Source organism: Lontra canadensis, unplaced genomic scaffold (assembly GCF_010015895.1).
Source record: "Lontra canadensis isolate GAN:19392208 unplaced genomic scaffold, GSC_riverotter_1.0 scaffold58, whole genome shotgun sequence".
Lineage (NCBI taxonomy): Eukaryota > Metazoa > Chordata > Mammalia > Carnivora > Mustelidae > Lontra > Lontra canadensis.
In genome coordinates this window covers 10041558-10064319 of record NW_022631052.1, presented here as the reverse complement: position 1 = coordinate 10064319, position 22762 = coordinate 10041558, and the positions used below count along the sequence as shown (strand labels likewise).

Here is a 22762-nt window from a genome sequence, read left to right as displayed (position 1 = left end):
CTTCCCTGGACCCCCTATTTACAACTGTTCTCCCCTCCCCATCGCCCCCCAATTCCCTGCACCCCATTCCCCCCCCCCCCCCCCCCAGCCCTTAGCTCTTATCACACTGTAGCATTCACTTATTGTGTTGGTCTTTCTCTGACGTGGGTGTGTCATCTCCACAAAATCAGGGATCTTTGTGTTTGTTCATTGTTAAATCCCAACACTCAGAACAGAGTCTGGCCCACCCAATACCCACTGATTCTCAGGAAACACTCCTTGAATGAGTGGGATGTTCCCACCAGTCCTATGACTTCGGTGCTCCCGTCACTGCCCTCTCACAGATGGGGGACACCGAGGCACACAGCCACCAAGGCGCAAACCTGAACCCCTTGCCCTGTTGCCCCCAGTAGGTCTGGCCTCGCCCCACGGACCATGGCCTTGCCCCCATGAGCTAGAGCCTGTTCCGCGGCACGCACCCACCGCTAGCCAGCAGGATGCAGCTGTGGAAGGCGGTGGTGGTGACCCTGGCCTTCATGAGCATGGACGTCGGCATGACCACGGCCATCTACATCCTCAGCCACCTGGACCGCAGCCTGCTGGAGGACATCCGCCATTTCAACATCTTTGACTCGGTGCTGGACCTCTGGGCAGCCTGCCTCTACCGCAGCTGCCTGCTGCTGGGAGCCACCATCGGGGTGGCCAAGAACAGCGCCTTGGGGCCGCGGCGGCTTCGAGCCTCCTGGACGGTCATCGCCCTTGTGTGCCTCTTCGTGGGCATCTACACCATGGTGAAGCTGCTGCTCTTCTCTGAGGTCCGGAAGCCAGTCCGGGACCCGTGGTTCTGGGCCCTCTTCGTGTGGACTTATATCTCACTCGCTGCTTCCTTCGTGCTCTGGTGGCTGTTGTCCACGGTGCGGCCGGACGCCAAAGCCCTGGAGCCGGGGGCTGAGGCCGAGGCCGAGGGCTTCCCGAGGGAGCCCCGACCCCCTCGTGAGCAGGCATCGGGGGCCACGCTGCAAAAGCTGCTGTCCTACACCAAGCCTGACGTGGCCTTCCTTGTGGCGGCCTCCTTCTTCCTCATTGTGGCAGCTCTGGGTAAGTGAGGAGCCCGGGGGCCTGGCGGGCACCCTGGAAAGCAGTTTGGGGGGGGGAGTTACATAACTACTGCATCCTTCCTCTTAAATCTTTTGACATTTTGTTCACATGGTTCAACATCAAATTGATGTGAACAGGTGAATACTGAACGTTCCATTCTCAGTTCTGCTCTGACGGCCCTGATCTCCCTGCCGAGGGCTAACGACAGGAAATGTTCTGGAAGCTTCCAAGTGGGTGCGAAACCACTTCTATTCATTTCTTGTGTATGTTCTCCCAGTGTTTCCTGATGAAAGCCAAACAAGCAAAAACGGACCTGTTACTCTCACCACCTCTCACACGTTACTTCGCGTCTTGCTTTGACCACTTAATGACATATTTTAGAAATTTCCAGTCAGTACCTCATTCCTTTATTTGGCTGCATAATAGTCCCCTGTGAGGCCAGTCCAGAGATTATTTAGTTGGTCTCCTTTTCTTGGCCCTTCGAGTTGTTTCGAGTCTTTTCTCTTACAGTAAATAACCTTGTTTGTACACATTCCATATAAATGTGGGTGTATTTGTAGGATAGATTCCCAGAAGTGGGATCACTGGGTCAAACAAAGCATTTTTTTGTAACAGAGCAGGATATACTAGAGACTGTCAGAACACGGTGTCTGTGGTTAGAGTAAGTACTGTGTGGTGAAACTTTTATTTTAGTTACGTGTGCCTGCGTGTGAAGTGAGCGTGTCCGGGTTCGTCGTGTAAAATGCATTTGTTACTATTGGTTCTGGCCCAAACAGTGTGAAAGCGCTTCTTCAGATAAGGCGGGTGGGAAGGTGACATCTCAAGGTCAAAATTCCATGGGTTCCGGGGGTCACGAGCACTGGACATGCATTGCAGTCCTGCTCCCTACCTGGCTGTGTGCTTGTGGGCAAGTTATCAGGCCTTCCAGAGCCTCGCTTCCATGAAATGGAGACTGTTAGCATCCCCCATGTTTCCTGACGTTGGAAAACTTGAATAAAACGGATAGGAGAAGGGCAGGTCCAGAGCTTGGTACAGTGTGGTAAGTGCTCAGGAATGTTAGCCATTCTGAGTTGTTACACATTTAACAGACAGCATCTGGGAGTGGCCCCAAACCCAGACTGTTCTCAGAGAGGACAGGCAGGCCCCAGAGCTGACCCCTGTCCTCTCACTATCGACCTTCTGCCCTCTCAGTCCCAGACCCTCTGCTGCTCTGTGATTTTATGCAAGTTACTTAACCTCTCTGGGTCTCAGTCTCCTCATCTGTTAAATGGGCATAATAGCAGTACCAGTCGTGATCGGGCTTATGAGGTTCAGCAAGCTAATATGGATAAGACACTGCAAACAGCTCCTGGAACCTGGAAGGCTCCCAATATATTTTAGTGCCTGTGAGTGTAGGGCTGACCCTTTTCCATTTAACCAGAGAGTTTTCCCTGCTCATGTTTCAAGGTCCCAATATCCCCTCCTCCGAGAAGCCTTCTTGGATTACAGTGACTATGATTCTTTATCTGCACCTCAGCTGTAGCACTAGTGACACGAAAATCATGAGTCCACTGTCCTGCTTCCCCTATCAGGCTTTGAGCCCCTTTGGGCCATTTTGGCCAGGTCTGACTCACCCCAGGTCCCTCCCTACCCCAGCCCACAACCTGGTACAGAGGCGGGCTCATGGAATGAATGAACACATAACCATCCCGCTTGTGTAGCCAGATGTCACCCATGACCTCGTTTCCGCCCCCTGCTGGGGCCCTGTTGTCAGCTGCTATGTGCTCGGGGAATACAGATGTCTTAAAATACCACGAAGCAGAGTCTGCCAGCCTGCAGGACTGCGTGGAGGTTAAGGGCTTGGACTCAAGATCAGGCCCCCAACTGCACTGATCGCCTGAGTCAAGGTTACAGAACCTGGCCAAGCCTCAGCTTCTCATCCCAAAAGTAGGATTTTGCTGGGCTCTTATGAAAGTTGGGTAAGCTGGAGCATGGTGCGGGGAAAAGTGAGTACTTCCCACAAGGTAGGGACTGTGACTACTGATAATTCTCAGTCAGCCAGTGGAGCATCTCCTAGTACATTACAATTCTTTTATATTGGGTTTCACAGCAACCCGACTAGAAAACCTTGGGCAAATACCTTTGCCTTGATTTCCTCATCTGTAAAATGGGAAGAATCGCGATACCACACCTATGAGATTATTGGGGGGCATATGGGATTTGAAAGAGATTTGGAAGCAGATATCCAGGGCAACAATGCTCTACACAGAGGAAACAGCCCGTGCAAAGGTCCTGAAGCAGGAAGGTGCCTGGTTGTGAAAGGAAAAGCGGAGGTCAGCGTAGCTGGGGTGGTGTGGGAGGGTAGACGGAAAGAGAGTAGAAGATGAAGTCAGGGCAGTAGCAGGTGCCTGGTCCTGTAGGGCACCACTGGCCACTGTAAGGACTTTGATTTTTACCTTGAATGAGTTGGAAGCCTGAGGAGTGACCAGGTCTGACTGGGTTTCCTAGGGCCCCACTGTGTGCTGCGTGGAGGACAGGCTGATGGGGACAAGGGTGGCAGCAGGGAGAACCAGGAGTTGGCTGAGAAAGTCCAGGTGAGGTTGGAGACTTGAACCCAGGTGGGAGCAGTAGGGGCAGTGGAAGAGGTTGGATCTGGAGGTACTGTTGACCTTGAGCAACATGGGGGCAGCTTGAAAACGCTGGTATGACTTTTGACTCCCCAAGAGCTTAACTACTAATAGCCTGCTGTTGCCCAGAAGCCTTGCTGGTCACATAAACAGGAGATTAGCACATATTTTGTATCATACAAAATGTATCATACACTGTATTCTTACAATCAAGTGAACTACAGGAAAGACAATTTTGCTAGAAGTCATAAGGAGGGGCACCTGGGTGGCTCAGTGGGTTAAGCGTCTGCCTTTAGCTCAGGTCATGATCCCAGAGTCCTGGGATCTAGCCCTGCATCAGGCTCCCTGCTCAGCGGGGAGCCTGCATCTCTCTCTCCCCTTGCTCCTGTTCTCTCTCTCTCTAAAAGAAAAAAGAAAGAAAGGAAGAAAAAAAGAAAGAAAGAAAGAAAGAAAAGTCATAAGGAAAATACATTTATAGTCCTGTAACGTGTTTATGGAAAAAAACCTATGTGTAAGCAGACCTGCACAACCCGTGTTGTTCAAGGGTCAGCTGTATTTTGAAGGTGGAGCCCCAGGATATGCCAGTGGATTGGAGAGTTTCATGTGATTCTTGAACGGATTTTTTTTTTTTAAGATTTTATTTATTTATTTGACAGACAGAGATCACAAGCAGCAGAGAGGCAGGCAGAGAGAGAGAGAGAGAGGGAAGCAGGCTCCCCGCTGAGCAGAGAGCCCGATGCGGGGCTCAATCCCAGAATCCTGGGATCATGACTTGAGCCGAAGGCAGAGGCTTAACCCACTGAGCCACGCAGGCGCCCCATTCTTGCGTGGATTTAACAAGAGTTTGTGCACATGCTTGACGCAGTGCCTGCTACCCAGGAAGGGTCCCCAAGTGTCTGTTGTGCTTAGTATTATCATTGATGTTTACTGGAGCTGCCTTTGGAGCTCGCTGATGCCCTTGTCTTCCCCGCGGGTGAACTGAGGTCGGACTTCAGCTCAGGTGGGCTCCACAGTGGTGGTGAGGGACCCCATCTAGCAGAGGACCATGGGGACCAAGGCCCTCAAGGCTGCCACCTTGTGGTCCCTGTGCCAAGACCAGCAGAGGGCAGCAGAACCCCATAGAAGGCCTCCCTGTCTCCCACAGAGCTGGCCAAGACTCCTTCGAGGACCCTTACTGAGCTCCTGCTGTGTGCCAGGCCACGCCTGTGGGAGGAGCCGTAGTGGCAGTGAGGACACGGCCTGGTCTGACCACCTGCAGTTCCGTGTCCATCGTTCCCACAAGTTGAGAGCGGGCTTTCCGGGTTATTGGGGAGGGAAGGGGCTAGGAAGGAGCCCCTAGATGGGAGGCCAGTTTGCATCTGAGTCCTGGCCTTTCGTCTTACCTGCCCTGTGCCGTGTGACCTCTGGTGTCCCAGGCAGAGCACTCCGCCTCTGATCTCCCATTCACCTCTGTGAAATGGGGGTGAGTCCCGCTCGCCCCCTCTCCCCACTCCACCTGGCACGTTCTGAAGATACAGGAGGATAACAGGTGGGAAATCATGGCAAAAGGCAAAGTGCTCCACCCAAGGGGCTGGATGGCGATCTCCAGCAGTGCCCAGAACCAAGTGAACTTTGGCCGTGTGGCCCATCTTTCAGCTTCACTGCCCTCGTCTGCAACACGCAGTGATAACAGGCCCAGCTGCCGTGACTGTGCAGAGGGGACGAAGTCCCACGGCTCCGCACGCTCAGGCCTGGTGGCTGTTATTAACAAGATCGCCCCAGTCTATATCTGTTGAATAACCTGTGTTTCCTGCTCTGAAAAGAGGGGGGCCTGAAGCTGTATGGGCCCTCACCCCACCTCCTGCCATGGCAAGAAGCAGGAGTTCGCCAGGAGAGAATACCCGGTTAGTGGAGCGAGCGGAGGCAGGGTACAGGCTCCCATGGTTACAGACGCCCCCTGAGCCCTCCTTGTCTCCTGGCAGGAGAGACCTTCCTTCCCTACTACACTGGCCGGGCCATTGATGGCATCGTCATCCAGAAGAGCATGGAGCAGTTCAGCACGGCGGTCATTGTCATGTGCCTGCTGGCCATCGGCAGGTAGCATGCTCACACCCCCACGCCCCGCCTCTCCAGGCCCACGGCAGGGGGAGGGAGGTCAGGGAGGCCCCGGAGAGGGCCCTGGAGAACCTGTCCCTCAGCCCTTCATCATGGTAACCAACAACCAAACAGGCTTAGAACCTGTATCCACTGATGGATCGCTGCCCTCGAATCACACCCTCTTGTCCCTAAAATTGGCTTCAGGCCTCGAGGTTCCCCTTTCACCCTCCCTGGCTACTCTCCAAGCGGGAAACCAGGGACAGCTTCATCTGTGCTGTTGTGGAAGGAAGAGGGGTCTGGCTGGCAGCCTGGGGTCCCTCGTCCCCAGTAAACACAGTCCCCTATCTGCCCTCATCATGGGGACTCCAGCTGGGGAACAAGGGAGGATGCATGGTGGTACCAGCCCTGGAAGGGGGCCCAAGGTTGGGTCCCTCCCCGTGTCTGCTCTGCGAGGGGCCCGCACCTGCCAGCCGTGGGAGGGGGCAGCCGGGGTGATGGCTGTGGGTTGCCACAGGACGTCGTGCTCTGTGTAACATCTCTTATCTGCAATTAGCTCATTTGCCGCAGGTGTTCGGGGCGGCATTTTTACCCTCATATTTGCCAGACTGAACATTCGCCTTCGGAACCGTCTCTTCCGCTCACTGGTGTCCCAGGAGATGAGCTTCTTTGACGAGAATCGCACAGGTTGGTCCTCCAGCAGCCTGGGGTAGCCTCTGGCAGGGGGCGCGTCTCACGCTGGGGGTTTCGATGGCTGGCTTTTCCCGAGATCCTGTTCAGGATAGAGACACCCTGGGAGGCCCTGCCGGAGGCCTTCGGGAAGCTGGCCTGCTGGCTGAGGTTTGGGTATGAGCTGTGGCCACTGTAGCAGGACCTTGGCCAGGCCACCCGATGTCCCTGCAGGAGCCAAGAACTTGCTTTCCACTGTTCTTTGGGAACCACAAAGGCCAGAACTGTCCAAGCCTGGGGCCAGAGAGGCTCAGCTCGAAGCGGGTGTGAGGGGTGGGGCGCAGGACACTACAGTATCCGGCCAGGATCCCAGGCTCTCAGACAGACTGGCCCTGGTTCCAACACTCGCTAACTTAGCCCCTCTGAGCCTCTGTTTTCTCATCTTGAAAACGGGAACGATAGTAGGAGGCAAGTGCTGAAAGTTTCTCCTCCCTCCTCCCCCCAGCCCAGATGATTGCTTCTCCCTGAGGGAAGAGGGGGTCATCCCCTCTGCCAGTGACAGGGAGGAGAGATGGGTTTGGTTCCGACTCGATCAGGGACAGGCCGTGTGGCACCAGCTGAACCTTCCCTTTCTGATCCTCAGCTGCCTCCCCCATACCGTGGGATGTGACCTCAGAAGATGCTAGTGGCGAGGGCCAGGCTCAGAGCACCCCTCAAGGGGTGTCTGCTCTTCTCTCCCCTGCTCCCCTCCCCACCTAGAATGGAGGGGAGGCCTGAGCTCCCTGCTGCCTGTCTCAGAAGCCCCTTCTTGTCTCCTTGCCCCCAGCCACAGTGGCCCCGTTGCCACAGTGGGAACTGAGCTGCCTGTGTTCCAGGGGACCTCATCTCCCGCCTCACCTCGGACACCACCATGGTCAGCGACTTGGTCTCCCAGAATATCAACATCTTCCTGCGGAACACGGTCAAGGTCACGGGCGTGGTGGTCTTCATGTTCAGCCTCTCGTGGCAGCTGTCATTGGTCACCTTCATGGGCTTCCCCATCATCATGATGGTGTCTGACATCTACGGCAAGTACTACAAGGTAGGCCCCCCAGGGTCCCTGCTGGGGTCTGCGCAGGGCTCCGGAGTGAGGGGGGAGCCTCACGAGGGGTTCTGGGGCGGCCCTGGGGGCTACTGAAGGACTCGCCCACCCACCTGTGCGTTCAGTCATTCAGGGGATCCTTATGAATCGTGTCCTAATCCCAGGCACCAGGATCTATCGGTGGAACAGAAAAGCTTCTGCCCTCAAGGGGCTCATGTTCTAGTGCAAGAGGCAGACGGTAATTGACAGCAGGAATGGCAACAGTACAGAATGATGAAAGGTGGTGGGTGCTAAGGAGGAAAATAAAGTTGGGGGGGCATGGCAGGTGGCACCTGAGAAGGTGACATTTGAGCAAAGAGGGGGACATCTCCAGGGAAGCATGTTCCAGGCGGAGGGTGAAACCAGTGCCAAGGCCTTGAGGTGGGAACGTGCCCGGTGTATTTGAGGAGCCTCCGGGAGGCCAGTGGGGCTGGATCGCGCGTGAGGGGGCGCGACAGGGAATGAGGGCCGGGTGGTGACAAGGTCAGGCTGTAGGCCTTTGCAAGAACTTTGGTTTACACTGAGCGCAGAGCTCGCTGTCTTTCTGGAGAGTGTCAATGTGGGGGTGGCTCAGGCCCCAGGATCGAGGCCCTCACCCGCGAAGCAGCTAGGGGCAGGCTACGGGCCCCTCTAGCTGCTCCTTGACGCTGCCTCTGCCAGGGAGGCGAGCCTGATGAGCGAGACCCCTGCCTCAGCCTCCTCCTGCTCCCCGCCTTGGTGGGTGGTCCTGAGCCGCAAGCAACTGAGGCTGGGTTTAGACAGGTGCAGGAGGCTCCTTCCCAGGGACCAGGCCTGAGGGGACAGGGGGCCTCCTGGACAGGAGTGACCCGCTCACTTAGAACCTTTGGTGCCCATGGCATGAGGCCAGCCCCCAAGTGCATCCTATACCCCACAACCACTGTGGTGCCTTCTGGCAGAGCCCCGTACCCAGCAGGGCCCTATCCCCCGTGATTCCCGGTTGCGGGCCTCTGTTTTCCTCCCTGAGTAGAAAGAGTAAATATATGAGTTGGAGCCATTTCCCTTCCTCTGCTCCCCACCCCGCCCTTCCTGCCTTCCGGCCAGCCCCCAGGACAGGGCAGGAAACCCTAGAGCTTCCCCCCATTTACCCGCCCTGCACACCTTAGTCCCCGCCTTCAAGTTCAGTTGGGCGGGACCTCAAGGAAGCTCTGGAGCTCTCCTGCTGGGACCTGCATGAGTACAGCCACCAGCCCCCTCGTCATCGTCACAAGCCCCACACACACTGCCCTCGACCAGACATGACTCAGGACACAGAATGGCTCCACCCGAGATGCCAGAACACGCTGCATGCTTCCGATGGCCTCAGCGAGCCTTGAAGGTCATGGGACGCGCCCTTGCATGATCCTGGCCTGGCCTCTCTGGCAACCTTCCTCAAAGGTTTGAGAATCTTGGGGCTCCTGGGTGGCTCAGTGGGTTAAGCCTCTGCTTTCAGCTCAGGTCATGATCTCAGGGTCCTGGGATTGAGCCCCGCATTAGGCTCTCTGCTTAGCAGGGAGCCTGCTTCCCCCACACCCCCTGCCTGCCTCTCTGCCTACTTGTGATCTTTCTCTCTGTCAAATAAATAAATAAAATCTTAAAAAAAAAAAAAAAAGGTTTGAGAATCTGAGGATGTTAACTATTGCAAGGCCTGAACAGCTCTGCCCAGGGGCCACTTCAAGAGCTGTGGTGGGCTACAGCCTTGTGGTCCGACACCTGGGACAATCTCTCAGCCATCTATACCCAGTCATACACACACAGTGCAGCCAGATTTCACAGCCCTCCACCACCATCTAGAATTGGCTAGGAGTTCTGGAATCTCTGTGCCAGTCTTCAGGCGCTACCATAATTTAATATATATTGATAATGTAAATGGCACCCCCTTAATACTTAGTGTTTCTTGTATTATGTACAACCTGAACAACCGTCCAGGGCATCCCCCCCCTTTTTTTTAATTAACTTATAATGTATTATTAACCCCAGGGGTACAGGTCTGTGAATCGCCAGGTTTACACACTTCACAGCACTCATCATGGCACATACCTTCCCCAATGTCCATAACCCAACCACCCTCTCCCTACTCCCCTTCCCCGACAACCCTCAGTTTGTTTTGTGAGATTCAGAGTCTCTTATGGTTTGTCTCCCTCCCGATCCCATCTTGTTTCAATTTTTCCTTCCCTGCCCCCCAGGTCCCCCACTTTGCCTCTCAACTTCCTCATATCAGAAGATCATATGATAATTGTCTTTCTCTGATTGACTTACTTCGCTCAGCCTAATACCCTCTAGTTCTATCCACGTTGTCGCAAATGGCAAGATTTCATTTCTTTTGATGGCTGCATAGTATTCCATTGTGTGTATCCACATCTTCTTCAGGTCATCCCTGTCTTATACCAGCACAGGATCAGGTGTCAAGTCTCCTTTTCTGAGAGAATTACCAAAAGCTATGTGTTTGTGAATAACCACCTTTAAGTACTGGAGAGGACTTCATGATCAGTCCCCCATCCCTCGGGACCTGGGACCTCAGGAGCTCACCCAAGAACCCAGCTAGAGTCTATTCTCTGAGTCTGTCCAATGAAGCTAGAAGGTGATGGGGGGAGTGGGGGGTGGTCTTATCCTTTTGTTTTTGGACTCTGTGCACAGAGAGCTGGTGCTAACTGAGGGTAGAAAAACCCAGAGAGACTGAGGGGCCATTGGATAGTGAGACTGTTTTGGGGTTTCCTCCCTCTTGTCCCTGCCCCTGGCCACAGAGGCTCTCCAAAGAGGTCCAGAATGCCCTGGCAAGGGCCAGCAGCACAGCCGAGGAGACCATTAGTGCCATGAAGACCGTGCGGAGCTTTGCCAACGAGGAGGAAGAAGCAGAGGTGTATTCCCGGAAGCTCCAGCAGGTGTACAAGCTAAACAGGAAGGAGGCCGCAGCCTACACCTACTACGTCTGGGGCAGTGGGGTATGTGCCCCTGGCCTGGGCAGGTCTGTCGGGGGTCAGGTCACAAAGATGGAGGGATCCCCTGACCGGAACGTAAGCCTTGGTCCCTCCATGTCGGTGTCAGCCTGGTTACACTTGACCTTTCTCTGCCCCTCTTTCTGCGTTTCGACAGGGGAAGCTTTCTGGGAAGGACTGTACTCTCCCAGTGATTGTCCTCATGGGGCACCTCCTCCTTCCCTCTTACCTGGGCACAGGGTAGCCGGGGAAGCATCTCGGCTGGGGAAACGTCCTTGCCCCGGAAGGGAGTCACCCCAAGGCCAGCGGGACCCAACCTAGGCCGCCTGGCAGGCCCTGTGTCAAACCACACACACCCCATTAGAGTGTCTAGCTCACTCCCTGGGGGTGAGTCACAGCCCCTCCCTGGAGAATGGGGAGCGCTTGGAGCATGCTGCTGTCTGTTGGCCACGTCTGGGAGGTGGGCACATCGGGGCATAGCTGGGGGTAGGTATGAGAAGGGTTAGTTTAGGAGGAAGAAAGAGTGGTGATCTACCAGGGGGCCAGGGGTCAGGGCAGGCTGTCCCTCAAGAGGACCCAGCCAGAGAGAAGGGGCCCGAAACCCAGCTCAGCTAGCCAAGCCTCTCAGCGGTCTGCCCACCTGCATGGGGACCTTTTGTCCCTGGCACAAAGGCACCATGGTCTAACCATCGATCTGGGTCTAACCCAGCCAGGGGCTTGGGGTGGGGAGAGGCAGTGGGAGGCAACGGTGCCCTGGACACAGCCCCTCCTTCAGGGAACCTGGTGGGGACAAGAAGCAGACCCCATCGTCCCGCCCTGCCTGGCTTGCTGTGTGACCTTAGCCCATGGACTGAACCTCCCTGAGCCTTGCTCTTTCCAGTGAGGAGGAAGACTAACAGCTCCCGCCTGGCCTGGCTGAGTGCTGGAGGCTGTGTGTGTGCGTGCCAGGGCCTCACAAAGAAAGCCTTGTTCTCCGCCAGGCCCATGGCTCCCTCCAGCTAGGGGCCTTTGTGGGGAAAAAGTCCAGGGCCGAGGAGCGGGAGGGCAAGAGTGACAGCCAGGCAGCAGCATGTGGGAGGACACCCCTTCCTGGCTAGAGTTCAGTCTGCGACTGAGAGCACAGCCCACAGCTGCTCTCACACTGCCCTGCAGCCTGGGGGCGGGGGTGGGATGGCAGGCTCAGGCCAAGGCCTCTGTGACCCAGGTCCCCTCTTCCCTCTGCCCTCAGCTCACGCTGCTGGTCGTCCAGGTCAGTATCCTCTACTACGGGGGCCACCTCGTCATCTCAGGGCAGATGACCAGCGGCAACCTCATCTCCTTCATTATCTACGAGTTTGTCCTGGGAGACTGTATGGAGGTGAGTGGCTGGCTTGGGAAGGGGGTCTCGGGGGGCTGGAGGGATGGGGAAGAAGGATGTAAAGGTGGGGGATGGTCCAGGGTGATGGAGGGCGTTTCTTTCTAGGTAGGTAGGGGAGAGAACATAGTACCAATGATGACAGTAGTATTACCAAGTGGCTGTCACAGCTCCATTTACTAAGTCGAGTGACAGGGACAAGGGTGTTTCAAGACACGCTCCGAACAACACCGTGAAAGGGGTCTTAGTCCTGTTCTACCTCCCATTTCTCTGGAAAAGCGGCTGAGTCTCAGGCCAAGGGACTTGCCTACCACGTTAGTGGGGGAACCCAGTTCAAAACCAGATGAGTCTGAATTTATTTTAACCCACTTAGATTTTTTAAATATATTTTTAAGAGATTTTATTTATTTGTTTATTTGACACACAGAGAGACAGCGAGAGAGGGAACACAAGTTGGGGGAGGCTGTGGGAGAGGGAAAAGCAGGCTCCCCGCTGAGCAGAGAGCCCGATGTGGGGCTTGATCCCAGGACCCTGGGATCATGACCTGAGCCGAAGGCAGAGGCTTAACCCACTGAGCCACCCAGGCGCCCCTATTTTAACACAACTTTTTTTTTTTTTTAAGATTTTTATTTATTTATTTATTGGACAGAGAGAGAGAACACAATCAGGGGGAGTGGCAGGCAGAGGGAGAAGCAGGCTCCCCGCTGAGCAGAGAGCCCAATGCGGGGCTCAATCCCAGGACCCTGGGATCATGACCCGAGCCAAAGGCAGATGCTTAACCAACTGAGCCACCCAGGTTCCCCTTTAACACAACTTTAAAGAGTTTAAAACCCCACAGGAAAAGCAGGGGTTGTTTTATATTGCCTTCATTCAGGCTCCCCTAGGAGCAGACCCGGAGACAGGGAGCTGGGGTGTTCCCGCCCAAGCCCTCAGCTGCTGCTTGAGGATGCCCTGAGTGGGGGAGTTTACTCCCAGGCACAGAGGTTGGGCCTCTGTGTCCTCCAGTGAGAAAGCTGGGGCTGTCTGGGGAGAGAGCCGTTAGGGTCTGCTGCAGATGGCTAGACCTCTACTTTGGCTAGGGCCACACCTGCCTGTCAGCCCGCAGTCCTGCCTCTAGGAACCGGGGCGCAGAGACACCCACACCGGTGGGCAGAGGTGTATTACTTTCCAGAGTGGTAAGTCGAAGCGTCCTCCAGTGCCCACCAGTCAGGGATCAGGCCGACATGGCCCATCGGTATTCCAGAAGCAGGGTGTCTCAGCCATAGATATGAGGCAGATCTGGGGGTACCAGCATGCAAGGGACCCTGAGGCACACCATGAAGGAATGGGAAGAGTGTGATCCCAATGGCATGGTTTTTAAGTCTCAGAATTATTTACGTATGCGCCTGTGGGAGGAGGCCCAAGGGCACCGCTCCGTGGTGCTCAGATCTTAACATGAGTGATAATAGCTTGATGTTAATAACAGTCCTCGGTGCTGGGTTCCCCAGCCAGGCCCCCGTGGTCGTAGCACACAAGGGCCTAAACTCAGGAGCCAGTCGTCCCTGGGTTCAAGGCCTGGCTCTGCCACTTCCCAGCTGTGTGACCTGGGGGGAAGGGACGGGGACACTCTGTGCCTCAGTTTTCTCATCGGCAAAAATGAGATGACGCTAAAAGCTACCCCCCGTAACGTATACAGAGTTCTCAGCAAAATGAGTCGTCATCATCACTCACATTTGTTGTGTATGTTTTTACGTAAGGCGCGTGGATAGCGTGCATTAAGAGCAGTTTTTAAAACCGAAATTTAAGAAATGCTTTGGCAGCCGAGGGAGGAATTCTGTTCAGAATTCCTGTTCTGCCACATTCTGGCGGGTTTTTTAACTTCCCTGCCCTTCCGTTTCCTCCGCTGGGGGGTGAGAACACCCCCCACCGCCCGCAGGACGGCTGTGAGGTTTAGCTGTAATGACTGCAAGGCCCTCCTTCCTAATGTGTTCTCACCAGCGGCTCCGTGTCTGTTATCATTGCTCTCATGGTTTGCTTGTTTGTTTTTAAGATTTTATTTATTTATTTGAGAGAGAGAAAGAGGGAGAGCGAGCATGAGCAGGGCGAGTGGGAGAGGGAGAAACAGACTCCCCGCTGAGCAGGGAGCCCGATGCGGGGCTTAGCCCCAGGACCCCGGGACCATGACCTGAGCCAAAGGCAGATTCTTAACCACTGAGCCACCCAGGCGGCCCCTTGCTGCCCTCGTCTTGTCAGTGTTGTCATTCCCGGCTGTACTGCTGGGGGGCTCCTGGCAGCGTCCTGCCCCCCCCAACGGCTGCTGTGTCCCTGCTCTCTCTGCACCCTTTCATCACTCTGGCACCATGGGGGTCCCAGCGCTGGGGTGTCACTGCGACAGGAACGTGTGTCTCCTCCCCCCGCAGTCCGTGGGCTCCGTCTATAGTGGCCTGATGCAGGGAGTGGGGGCCGCTGAGAAGGTGTTCGAGTTCATTGACCGGCAGCCAACCATGGTGCATGATGGGAACTTGGCCCCTGACCGCCTGGAGGGCCGGGTGGACTTTGAGAACGTGACTTTCACCTACCGCACTCGGCCCCACACCCAAGTTCTGCAGGTGAGAGGGGTGCCCGAGGCCCGCCCACATCATCCCTTCCCTCATCCTGTCTCTCGCCTGCGTGCCAGGCCTCATAGTATAGCCAGGGCCGTGTAAGACAGAGTCCTGGTCCTCGTGGAGTTCGGGCTGGAGTCAGGGAAGGCAGATCATTAACAGAACGTTCCAGATAATAAGTGCCAGCAAGGCAGTAAGTCGGTGGTGTGATAGGGGTAGCTCACAGGTAGCACTCACAGGGATGGCGTTAACAGTCCAGGAGGGCTTCTCAGAGGAGAGGACATTGGAGATGGTCCTGAACAAGGGGAGGAGGCACCCAGGCTGTGGAAGTGAGCATCAAGATCCTGCCAAATCCTAGAAAAGAGAATATTCAGGGGCTGGCAGTGCCCAACCGTGGCAAAGGAGCATGGGTGGGGTGGGAAGGGCGCCCGCCTGTGTTCAAGGTCAGGGCATCTGAGCCAGTGGCTCCACATGGTGTCCGCCTGTTCCTTGCAGAATGTCTCCTTCAGCCTGTCCCCAGGAAAGGTGACCGCACTCGTGGGGCCCTCGGGCAGTGGGAAGAGTTCCTGCGTCAACATCCTAGAGAACTTCTACCCGCTGGAGGGGGGCTGCGTGCTGCTGGACGGAAAGCCCATCAGCGCCTATGACCACAAGTACCTGCACCGCGTGGTACGTGAATGGCCCTTTGTTGTCCTGTGCGCTTTGTCCAACCTTCACCCTGAGAGCAGTCACACAGGTGCGGAGAAGTGACAGAGGTAAACACAAGCTCGGAGAGCTTCACCTGCGCACCAGCGCCCGGGTCACGAAACAGAACATTCCAAGACTCTCCCACCCCATGTGTCCCTTCTCTTTCCCCCAGAGGCCGCATCTCCCTGACTTTATGATCTTCTCCTTCTTTTCTTCAGTTTTACCATTGCTCTGTGCCTCCCCGAACAACAGAGCTGTGTTTTGCCTAGTCTTGACCTTCATCTGGCTGGGATCGTAGAACATGTGTTCAGCTGGGTCTTGCTTCTTCCGCTCAGCGTTATTTGTGAGACATCCAGGTTGAGGCTGTGGTTGTCGTTCATTCGTTTTCATTGCTGGGTGATAATCTACGGTGTCAACATGTCACCATCTAGTTGGGCATTCTGCTCTTGATGGGGACGTGGATTGTTTCCTGTTTTTACTGTTACCAATACTGATGTAGACAATTTTGTCCACATTTTCTAGTGCGCACGGGTACGTATGTTCTCCCAGAGTGCATGCATATCCCTGACTCTAGTAGCTACTGTCTCTAGGGTGTTCATACCACTTTACATTCCCACTAGCAGTGGATGAGAGTTCCAGTGGCTCTGCATTTAAGTCATCTCTAGTATGTAAAGGAGGCTTACTCATGACAATACAGTTTTTGGTAATGATTTCAGAAAGAGATCCTCAACTCCTGATCCTGTGCTAGTCTAAGAACAGGGATGCCCTGGATGGTTGTTCAGGTTGTACACAATACAAGAAAAACCAACTACCAAGAAGGCACCATTTTCATCATCAACATACATTAAATTATAGGAGAGCCTGAGGACTGGCACAGAGATTCCAGAACTCCTAACCAAGTTCTAGATGGTGGCAGGGGCCACACATTGTGATATCTGCCTACCCACCTGCATATAACTGGGTATAAATGGCTGAGCAGTGGTCCCAGGTATGTGGACAAGGCTGCTACCTATCAGAGTCCTGGAAGTGGCCCTCAGGCAGAGCTATTCAGGCTTTGTACTAGCTAATACGCTCAGACATGTAATATTCTTAGATAGTTAATATTGTCAGTGCCGATCTTTTTGCCAGCTGGTGAGGACATACATAGAGGTACTTCACGGCGGTCTTTTGCATTTTCCTGATGACCAGACATACCAAGTTCTTTAACATATGGTTTACTACTTAGATTTCCTCTTTTGTGAATACCTGCTCTTTAGTTCAAATTAAAAATTTTAATTTTCATAAGCCCCAAAGAGTAAAATATAACAATCTAACGACATTCCCATATATTCAGAGAATTTTGTAATTAAGACATGAGAGTTCCCCTCCACCTCACCTTTTAAATTCCACTCCATGGAGGTTAACTGCTGTTACCATCCCAACCAGTTTCCTATCTTTATATAAACATATTGGTAAGTAAAGGCCCGTATATAAGTTTTTTACTTTTTTGTTTTTTTAAAGAGAGATAGATAGGCAGAGGGAGAGAGAGGGGGAGGGGATCCCAAGCAGGCTCCCACACCCAGCACAGAGCCTGAAGCAGGGCTCGATCCCACGACCCTGAGATCATAACCTGAGTTGAGTGGGATGCTCAACTGACTGAGCCACCCAGGCACCCCTTCATATATCATTTTTTTAAACAAAAACAGAATCATGATGTGTGTGTGTGTGTGTGTGTGTATGTGTGTGTTATTTGATTTAATGGATACACTGTGATTATGAGCCAATCTCCAATTTATGAAACTGATTTTTCTTTCTACTTACACTGTTGCAGTGATATCCTCCATACTCTCAATTTTGTAGGCTACATTCCTAAAACTGGAATCACGGGACAAGTTCTTTAAATTATTCTCTCTGAAGGAAGGAGACACCAGGGAGGCCTTTATGGCCTGGGGGCTGCTATGGCCTCTTGTCTCCTGGCATGGACAGACTCACATTCCACATTCTCTTTCTCTCCCCTCCCTGGCTCTCCCCACCCCACCCAAGACAGGGGCAGACAGCGAGCTCTCTTCGAGGTCAGGGAACTTGGCTCAGGCCAGAGCAGCCCGCTTAACAGGCCCCAGATTTTTGGTCGGGGAAAGCCGAGGGCTTATGCAGAAAGTGGACTCTCTTGTTTTTGAAGGAAAGAGGCAGCTGATGCTAACAGCTGGGCTCCGGCTCTGCTCAGATTTCAGACCCAAGACCCCTGGCGTCAGGCAGGCCTGGCGCTGGCGAGGTTCCCGGTGACAGCTGGATGGATGCGTGCCTGGCCTGTCATGCCCCATCCTTTCTCCTGCACAGATCTCCCTCGTGAGCCAGGAGCCGGTGCTGTTCGCCCGCTCCATCACAGACAACATCTCCTACGGCCTGCCCACCGTGCCCTTCGAGATGGTAGTGGAGGCCGCACAGAAGGCAAATGCCCACGGCTTCATCATGGAGCTCCAGGATGGCTACAACACAGGTACACAGCCCAGGAGCGTCACCTCCACCCTGCCTGCTGAAGGTCCCACGCTCCGGGATGCAACCCTTCGGGTGAAGCATTGCTCTCGGCCAGCTGCTTTTTATTTCATGTGAAATTCACTCGACATTTAATACCTTTACAGTACCATGCAACCAACCACCTCTATTTATTTTTAAACATTATTATTATCTATGACTTATTTTTTAGAAAGAGAGAGAGCAGGAGCATGGGGGGAGGGGCGTAGGGAGAGGGAGAAGCAGGCTCGCCCTGAGCGGGGAGCTGAGCAGGGAGCCCGATGCGGGACTTGATCCCAGGACCCTGGAATCATGATCTGAGCTGAAGGTGGATGCTTAACTGACTGAGCCACCCAGGTGCCCCAAAACATTATGATTTTCAAATAATACATGTATCAGATTAATTATAGTTGCTTAATTTTGTATTAAGTCAATATTTTAATACAATAAATTTAACAGTGTATGATTTATATCATATATTTTGTTATACTTAATATACTTTAAAATTTTAACTCTAGGGGCACCTGGGTGGCTCAGTGGGTTAAAACCTCTGCCTTCAGCTCAGGTCATGATCCCAGGGTCCTGGGATCGAGCCCCGAATCGGGCTCTCTGCTAAGCAGGGAACCTGCTTCCCCGTCTCTCTCCATCTACCCCTCTGCCTACTTGTGATCTCTCTCTGTCAAATGAATAAATAAGTTCTTTAAAAAATAAATAAAATAAAAATTTAACTCTTGAGAAGGGGCTATTCACATGGTTCAAAACTAAAAATGTATATGAAATGATAGACAATGAAGGGTTTTACTCCATCCCTTTCTCTGACCCTGTTTCTTCCTGGCCCACCCAAACGTCTTTTGTTACCTTCCTACATGTTATTTGGGAGCTTCTTCATGCAAATGTGAATGAACATATATATATATATATATTTTTTAAAGATTTCTTATTTATTTGACAGACAGAGATTACAAGTAGGCAGAGGTGGGAGGGGAGCAGGCTCCCTGATGAGCAGAGAGCCCAATGTGGGGCTTGATCCCAGGACCCTGAGATCATGACCTGACCCAAAGGCAGAGGCTTAACCCACTGAGCCACCCAGGCGCCCCAGTGAATGTATATTTTTATTTCCTCCTAACCTTTTTTTTTTTTTTAAAGATTTTATTTATTTGACAGACAGAGATCACAAGGAGGCAGAGAGGCAGGCACAGAGAGAGGAGGAAGCAGGCTCCCCGCCGAGCAGAGAGCCCGATGCGGGGCTTGATCCCAGGACCCTGAGACCATGACCTGAGCCGAAGGCAGAGGCTTTAACCCACTGAGCCGCCCAGGCGCTCCTCCTCCTAACCTTTTAAAGAAAAAAAAAAAAAACACAAAAAAAACAGCACTTAATATTCTGCACCTGGCTTTTTTTTTTTTTTTTTAACTTAACATGGCATCTTAGTGACGTTCCATGTCGTCACTTAGACCTCCCTTGCTCCATTTTTAAGCAGTGGCATAGTATTCCACGGTATCGGGCTTTATGATAATTAGTTTAAAAAATTCATTCAGTTTCCTGCTGATGGATATTCAAGTAGATCTTTTGTTTTGATTTGCAGTGTTAGTCCTGTGAGTCGTGCGTAACACGAGCCTTGGCCACCGTGCTTGGGAAAGTCACTTGTAGGGACAATCCACAGAGGTGGGGATGCGGGTGCCAGGGTCATGCACTTGAACTTGTGATCCGTAGACTTGCACGGTGCAGAGTGATAGACACAGGGGTGTATGCACTGTGGCCGGAGGGATCACCCCGACTGTGCTTGCCCCAGAAGGATAGGGGAGTGCCTGTCTCCCCACAGCGACACCAGGACAGCGTATTATCAGATATCGGGATGTTTTCCAGATTAATAGGGAAAAATTGGTATCTTAGTACCAATCGAATGTAGTCATGATTTGCATGAACAGGGAGGGAGAGCGTCCTTCCGTGAGTTTGGGAGCAGTTGGTTGTCCCAGCCGGGGACAACCCAGCCCTCTGGACCACGCCTTTTCCTGGAGAGCACAGCTCCTGCGGCAGCAAGAAAAGGAAGAGGAGAGGGTCCTCTCTGTCTTCCCTAGGGCTGCCCTGGCCTCACCCTCTGCTCATTTGCCCTTGTCCCTTTGTCACGCAGAGACTGGGGAGAAGGGCGCCCAGCTGTCTGGTGGCCAGAAGCAGCGGGTGGCCATGGCTCGGGCTCTGGTGCGGAACCCACCTGTCCTCATCTTGGACGAAGCCACCAGCGCTCTGGATGCGGAGAGCGAGTACCTGGTGAGTGGAGGGGTGGCGGGGTGATGCCAGAGAAAAGAGCGGGCGCCACGAAGGGCTTGGAGATGCCCTGGGGGCTCTCCCAGGCTGTCAGCTTCCTGGACTGGGGTGTTCAGGGCTGAAGGTCCATCCAGCTGGCTCTTGGCAGAGCTCAAAATACATGACACGGGTTTGGAGTCGAGGCCCTGCCCTCAGCTCATCATGAGAGCCCGTGTCTTCCACTCCCTGAGCCTCCTTTCCATTGGTAAAGAGCGTCCAACTGTGTATCTGTCAGTGACCAGGTGGGTGCCGCGGCCCCTCCCTGGTCGGATCTTGGATTACACAGGCACTCACTGAGCTCTGGGCCACCAGGCACCGTCCCAGCCGCCAAGGTTGCCATGACGGGCTGACCAGACAGACAGAGGACTGCCCCTGCAGCTTTTCCAGTCCTGGGGGAGACGAGCATGAGTTCAACCTGTGGCCCATGGCACACAGAAAACAAAACCATCTGAGAGAGAAATTGAGACAGGTCACCCTGTCAGAGAGGGACTCAGCCAGACATTGATGCTGGAAAAAAACAGATTTTCTTCAGTAGCGACTGACAGGAAGGGAAAGAGCAGGGCTCCATTCTGATTTGTGCAGAGGGGACAGCGGTGACAGGCGTTGAAGGAGAATGAAGGCATAGGGAGCAGGCTCGAGGGACAGCGGGGAGTTGGTGAGTGTGGATGTGATTAGGCAGATGAGTGTGGGCTGGAATTCTGTCCTCCCATAGAGACTGGGAGACCCAGGCCTGTCCTTCCTGATGATTACATTTCAAAGGAATGGCCTTTAGGTCCTTGAGAAAGACACTCCTGACTGTAGGAAATTCATATATAAGTATCGAAGGGACAGAGAAAGGATTTGCAATTAGAAGCCCTTTTTATTAAACACTTTAAGAAAGGGAGGTCAGGGCCTACTGTCGGGTGTTGGCTGGAACAGTCCATTCCCCAGCAGCACTGAGCATTTGGGGGGCTGGGCCATCCCCGAGACACGACCTTACACTCCCAAAGCCCTGGTGGAGTGTGACCATCTCCCCAATGCACGTGGGGTCTTCAGGTGCCATTTGAGCTGAGACCCAGGAGAAGAGCCAGCTGAGCATCCAAGAAGGAAAAGAGCAGCATGTGCAAAGGCCCAGAGCAAGTTCACAGGCAAGCCCAAAGGTCAGCATGTCAGGCTGGTGGGACTCTGACAAGGTAAGGTGAGGACAGAGTCATAGGGAGACACCGGCTCCTTGGGCCCTAGTCATAGAGTTTGGAATTTTTTTTTTTTTTTTTTTTGAAGAAAAGTTTCAGGTTTAAAGAAAATTCAGCAAAAAGTGCAGAGAGTTCCCCTATATCTCCTTTTCACCCCACAGACCGTTTCTCCTGTGATCAGCATCTTGTCACGGTGCATTTGTTTCAGTCGATGAGCGGGTTTTAATGCATTGTTGCTAACTCAGGTCCCTGGTTTACGTCAGGGGTCCCTCTTGGTGTTGCGAAGTCTTGTCTGCGACAAGTGCAGAATGGCAGGCAGGGGCTGGATTTTATTCTTGTTTGGGACAAGAAGCTGTTGGGGGGCTCGGAGCAGGAATTCAGCAAGAACCAATCGAAATGTTAAATCCACGAGGCTGAGGAAGGCTTGGGTAAAGGACGGGGACGGCAGGTTGCAGGCATCCGGGCAAGAAGTAACAGGGGTAGCAGTGGGAGGATGGAAAGAGGCAGATGAACTGGGGAGAGATGCCCCCAGAAGGATTCCACCAGGCCTTGGATTTGGCCAAGGATGGGGAATTGAGGGCCGCGGTCTCGTGGGCTTCAGCTTTGAGGCTGATGGTGAGACCATGAGCCAAGGTGAAGGTTGCAAGGAGCAGGAAGAGCAGAGAGGCGACCAGGTTAGGGTTCAGCTGTCGCTCGCCAGGCGCCTCCCCTGCGCCGGGCCCTGAACTCCTTCTCCTGTGCCCCAAACCCCAGGGAGCCAGTGGGGTGGGGGAGCGAGCCCTGGCTTCCCTAAGGAGGCACTGAAGCTCAGCTACAGGGTGGGTGTGGGAGCCGAGCAGCTCAGGGCGTGGTGGGGGGCGGGTGAGGCAGCGCCCCCTCGAGCCGGCCCCCTCCGTCTCCCCAGATCCAGCAGGCCATCCACGGCAACCTGCAGAAGCACACCGTGCTCATCATCGCGCACCGCCTGAGCACGGTGGAGCGCGCGCACCTCATCGTGGTGCTGGACAAGGGCCGCGTGGTGCAGCAGGGCACGCACCAGCAGCTGCTGGCCCAGGGCGGCCTTTACGCCAAGCTGGTGCAGCGGCAGATGCTGGGGCTCGAGCCCGCCGCGGACTACTCAGCTGGCCACAAGGAGCCGCAGGGCGGCAGCGGCCACAAGGCCTGACTGCGGGCCCCGCCTCGCACGGTGGGGCTGAGGCCCCGGCGCCTGCCGGGCAAATGTACCCATGGGGGACCCCCCAGCCCCGCTGCCCTCTGAGCCCAGGCCCACCGTGCCAGGGGGGCAGCCTGCCATGTCCCGCGTGTCACTGCTTCCTGCATCGCGCCCCCCCTTCCCACTCCATCCACCTGCCCCCACCCCCACCCCTCCCTTCCCCGCTGCCATGAGCCGCTGCCTCCAGTCTGGGCAGCAGAGACCCCGCTGGTCTCTCCATCCGGTCTCCCAGGGCTTCTAAGAGAAGGTAGAGCTACCTTTTTAAACCAAGATCTCACTTGAAGAACCAAGGTTTTTAACTGCTTGGTTCGATGGGCCCCAGTCAACTCCCAGATTTCAAAAACTTTTTTTTTTTTTTTAATGGGGAGTAATGATGGGCAAGGTCACTGAGATATTCTAGAAACTTCTGAGCCAGGAGTGAACGATCCTTCCTAATAGCCTGGGGGATACCGGGGGAGAATTAGGCCTCTGCCCTCTGCCCCTC

General features: G+C 54.1%; 1 protein-coding gene across 5 annotated transcripts in view; it reads left to right on the top strand.

The window, feature by feature from the left end:
- Positions 1 to 22230, top strand: part of ABCB9 (ATP binding cassette subfamily B member 9) — a 32749-nt gene extending 10519 nt beyond the window's left edge. For 4 of the 5 annotated variants that reach the window (XM_032876412.1, XM_032876411.1, XM_032876409.1 and 1 more), the window contains 11 exons: positions 393 to 1077; positions 5645 to 5759; positions 6313 to 6443; positions 7301 to 7506; positions 10287 to 10484; positions 11707 to 11835; positions 14232 to 14420; positions 14910 to 15083; positions 17418 to 17577; positions 19721 to 19857; positions 21970 to 22230. In XM_032876412.1, the coding sequence (XP_032732303.1) occupies positions 477 to 1077; positions 5645 to 5759; positions 6313 to 6443; positions 7301 to 7506; positions 10287 to 10484; positions 11707 to 11835; positions 14232 to 14420; positions 14910 to 15083; positions 17418 to 17577; positions 19721 to 19857; positions 21970 to 22230 (2301 nt within the window). In that variant the 5' untranslated portion in view covers positions 393 to 476. Of the gene's footprint in view, positions 1 to 392; positions 1078 to 5644; positions 5760 to 6312; positions 6444 to 7300; positions 7507 to 10286; positions 10485 to 11706; positions 11836 to 14231; positions 14421 to 14909; positions 15084 to 17417; positions 17578 to 19720; positions 19858 to 20928; positions 21111 to 21969 lie in introns of those variants that run through there. The other variant, XM_032876413.1, reaches the window with a different exon arrangement.
- The last annotated feature ends 532 nt before the right edge of the window (positions 22231 to 22762 follow it).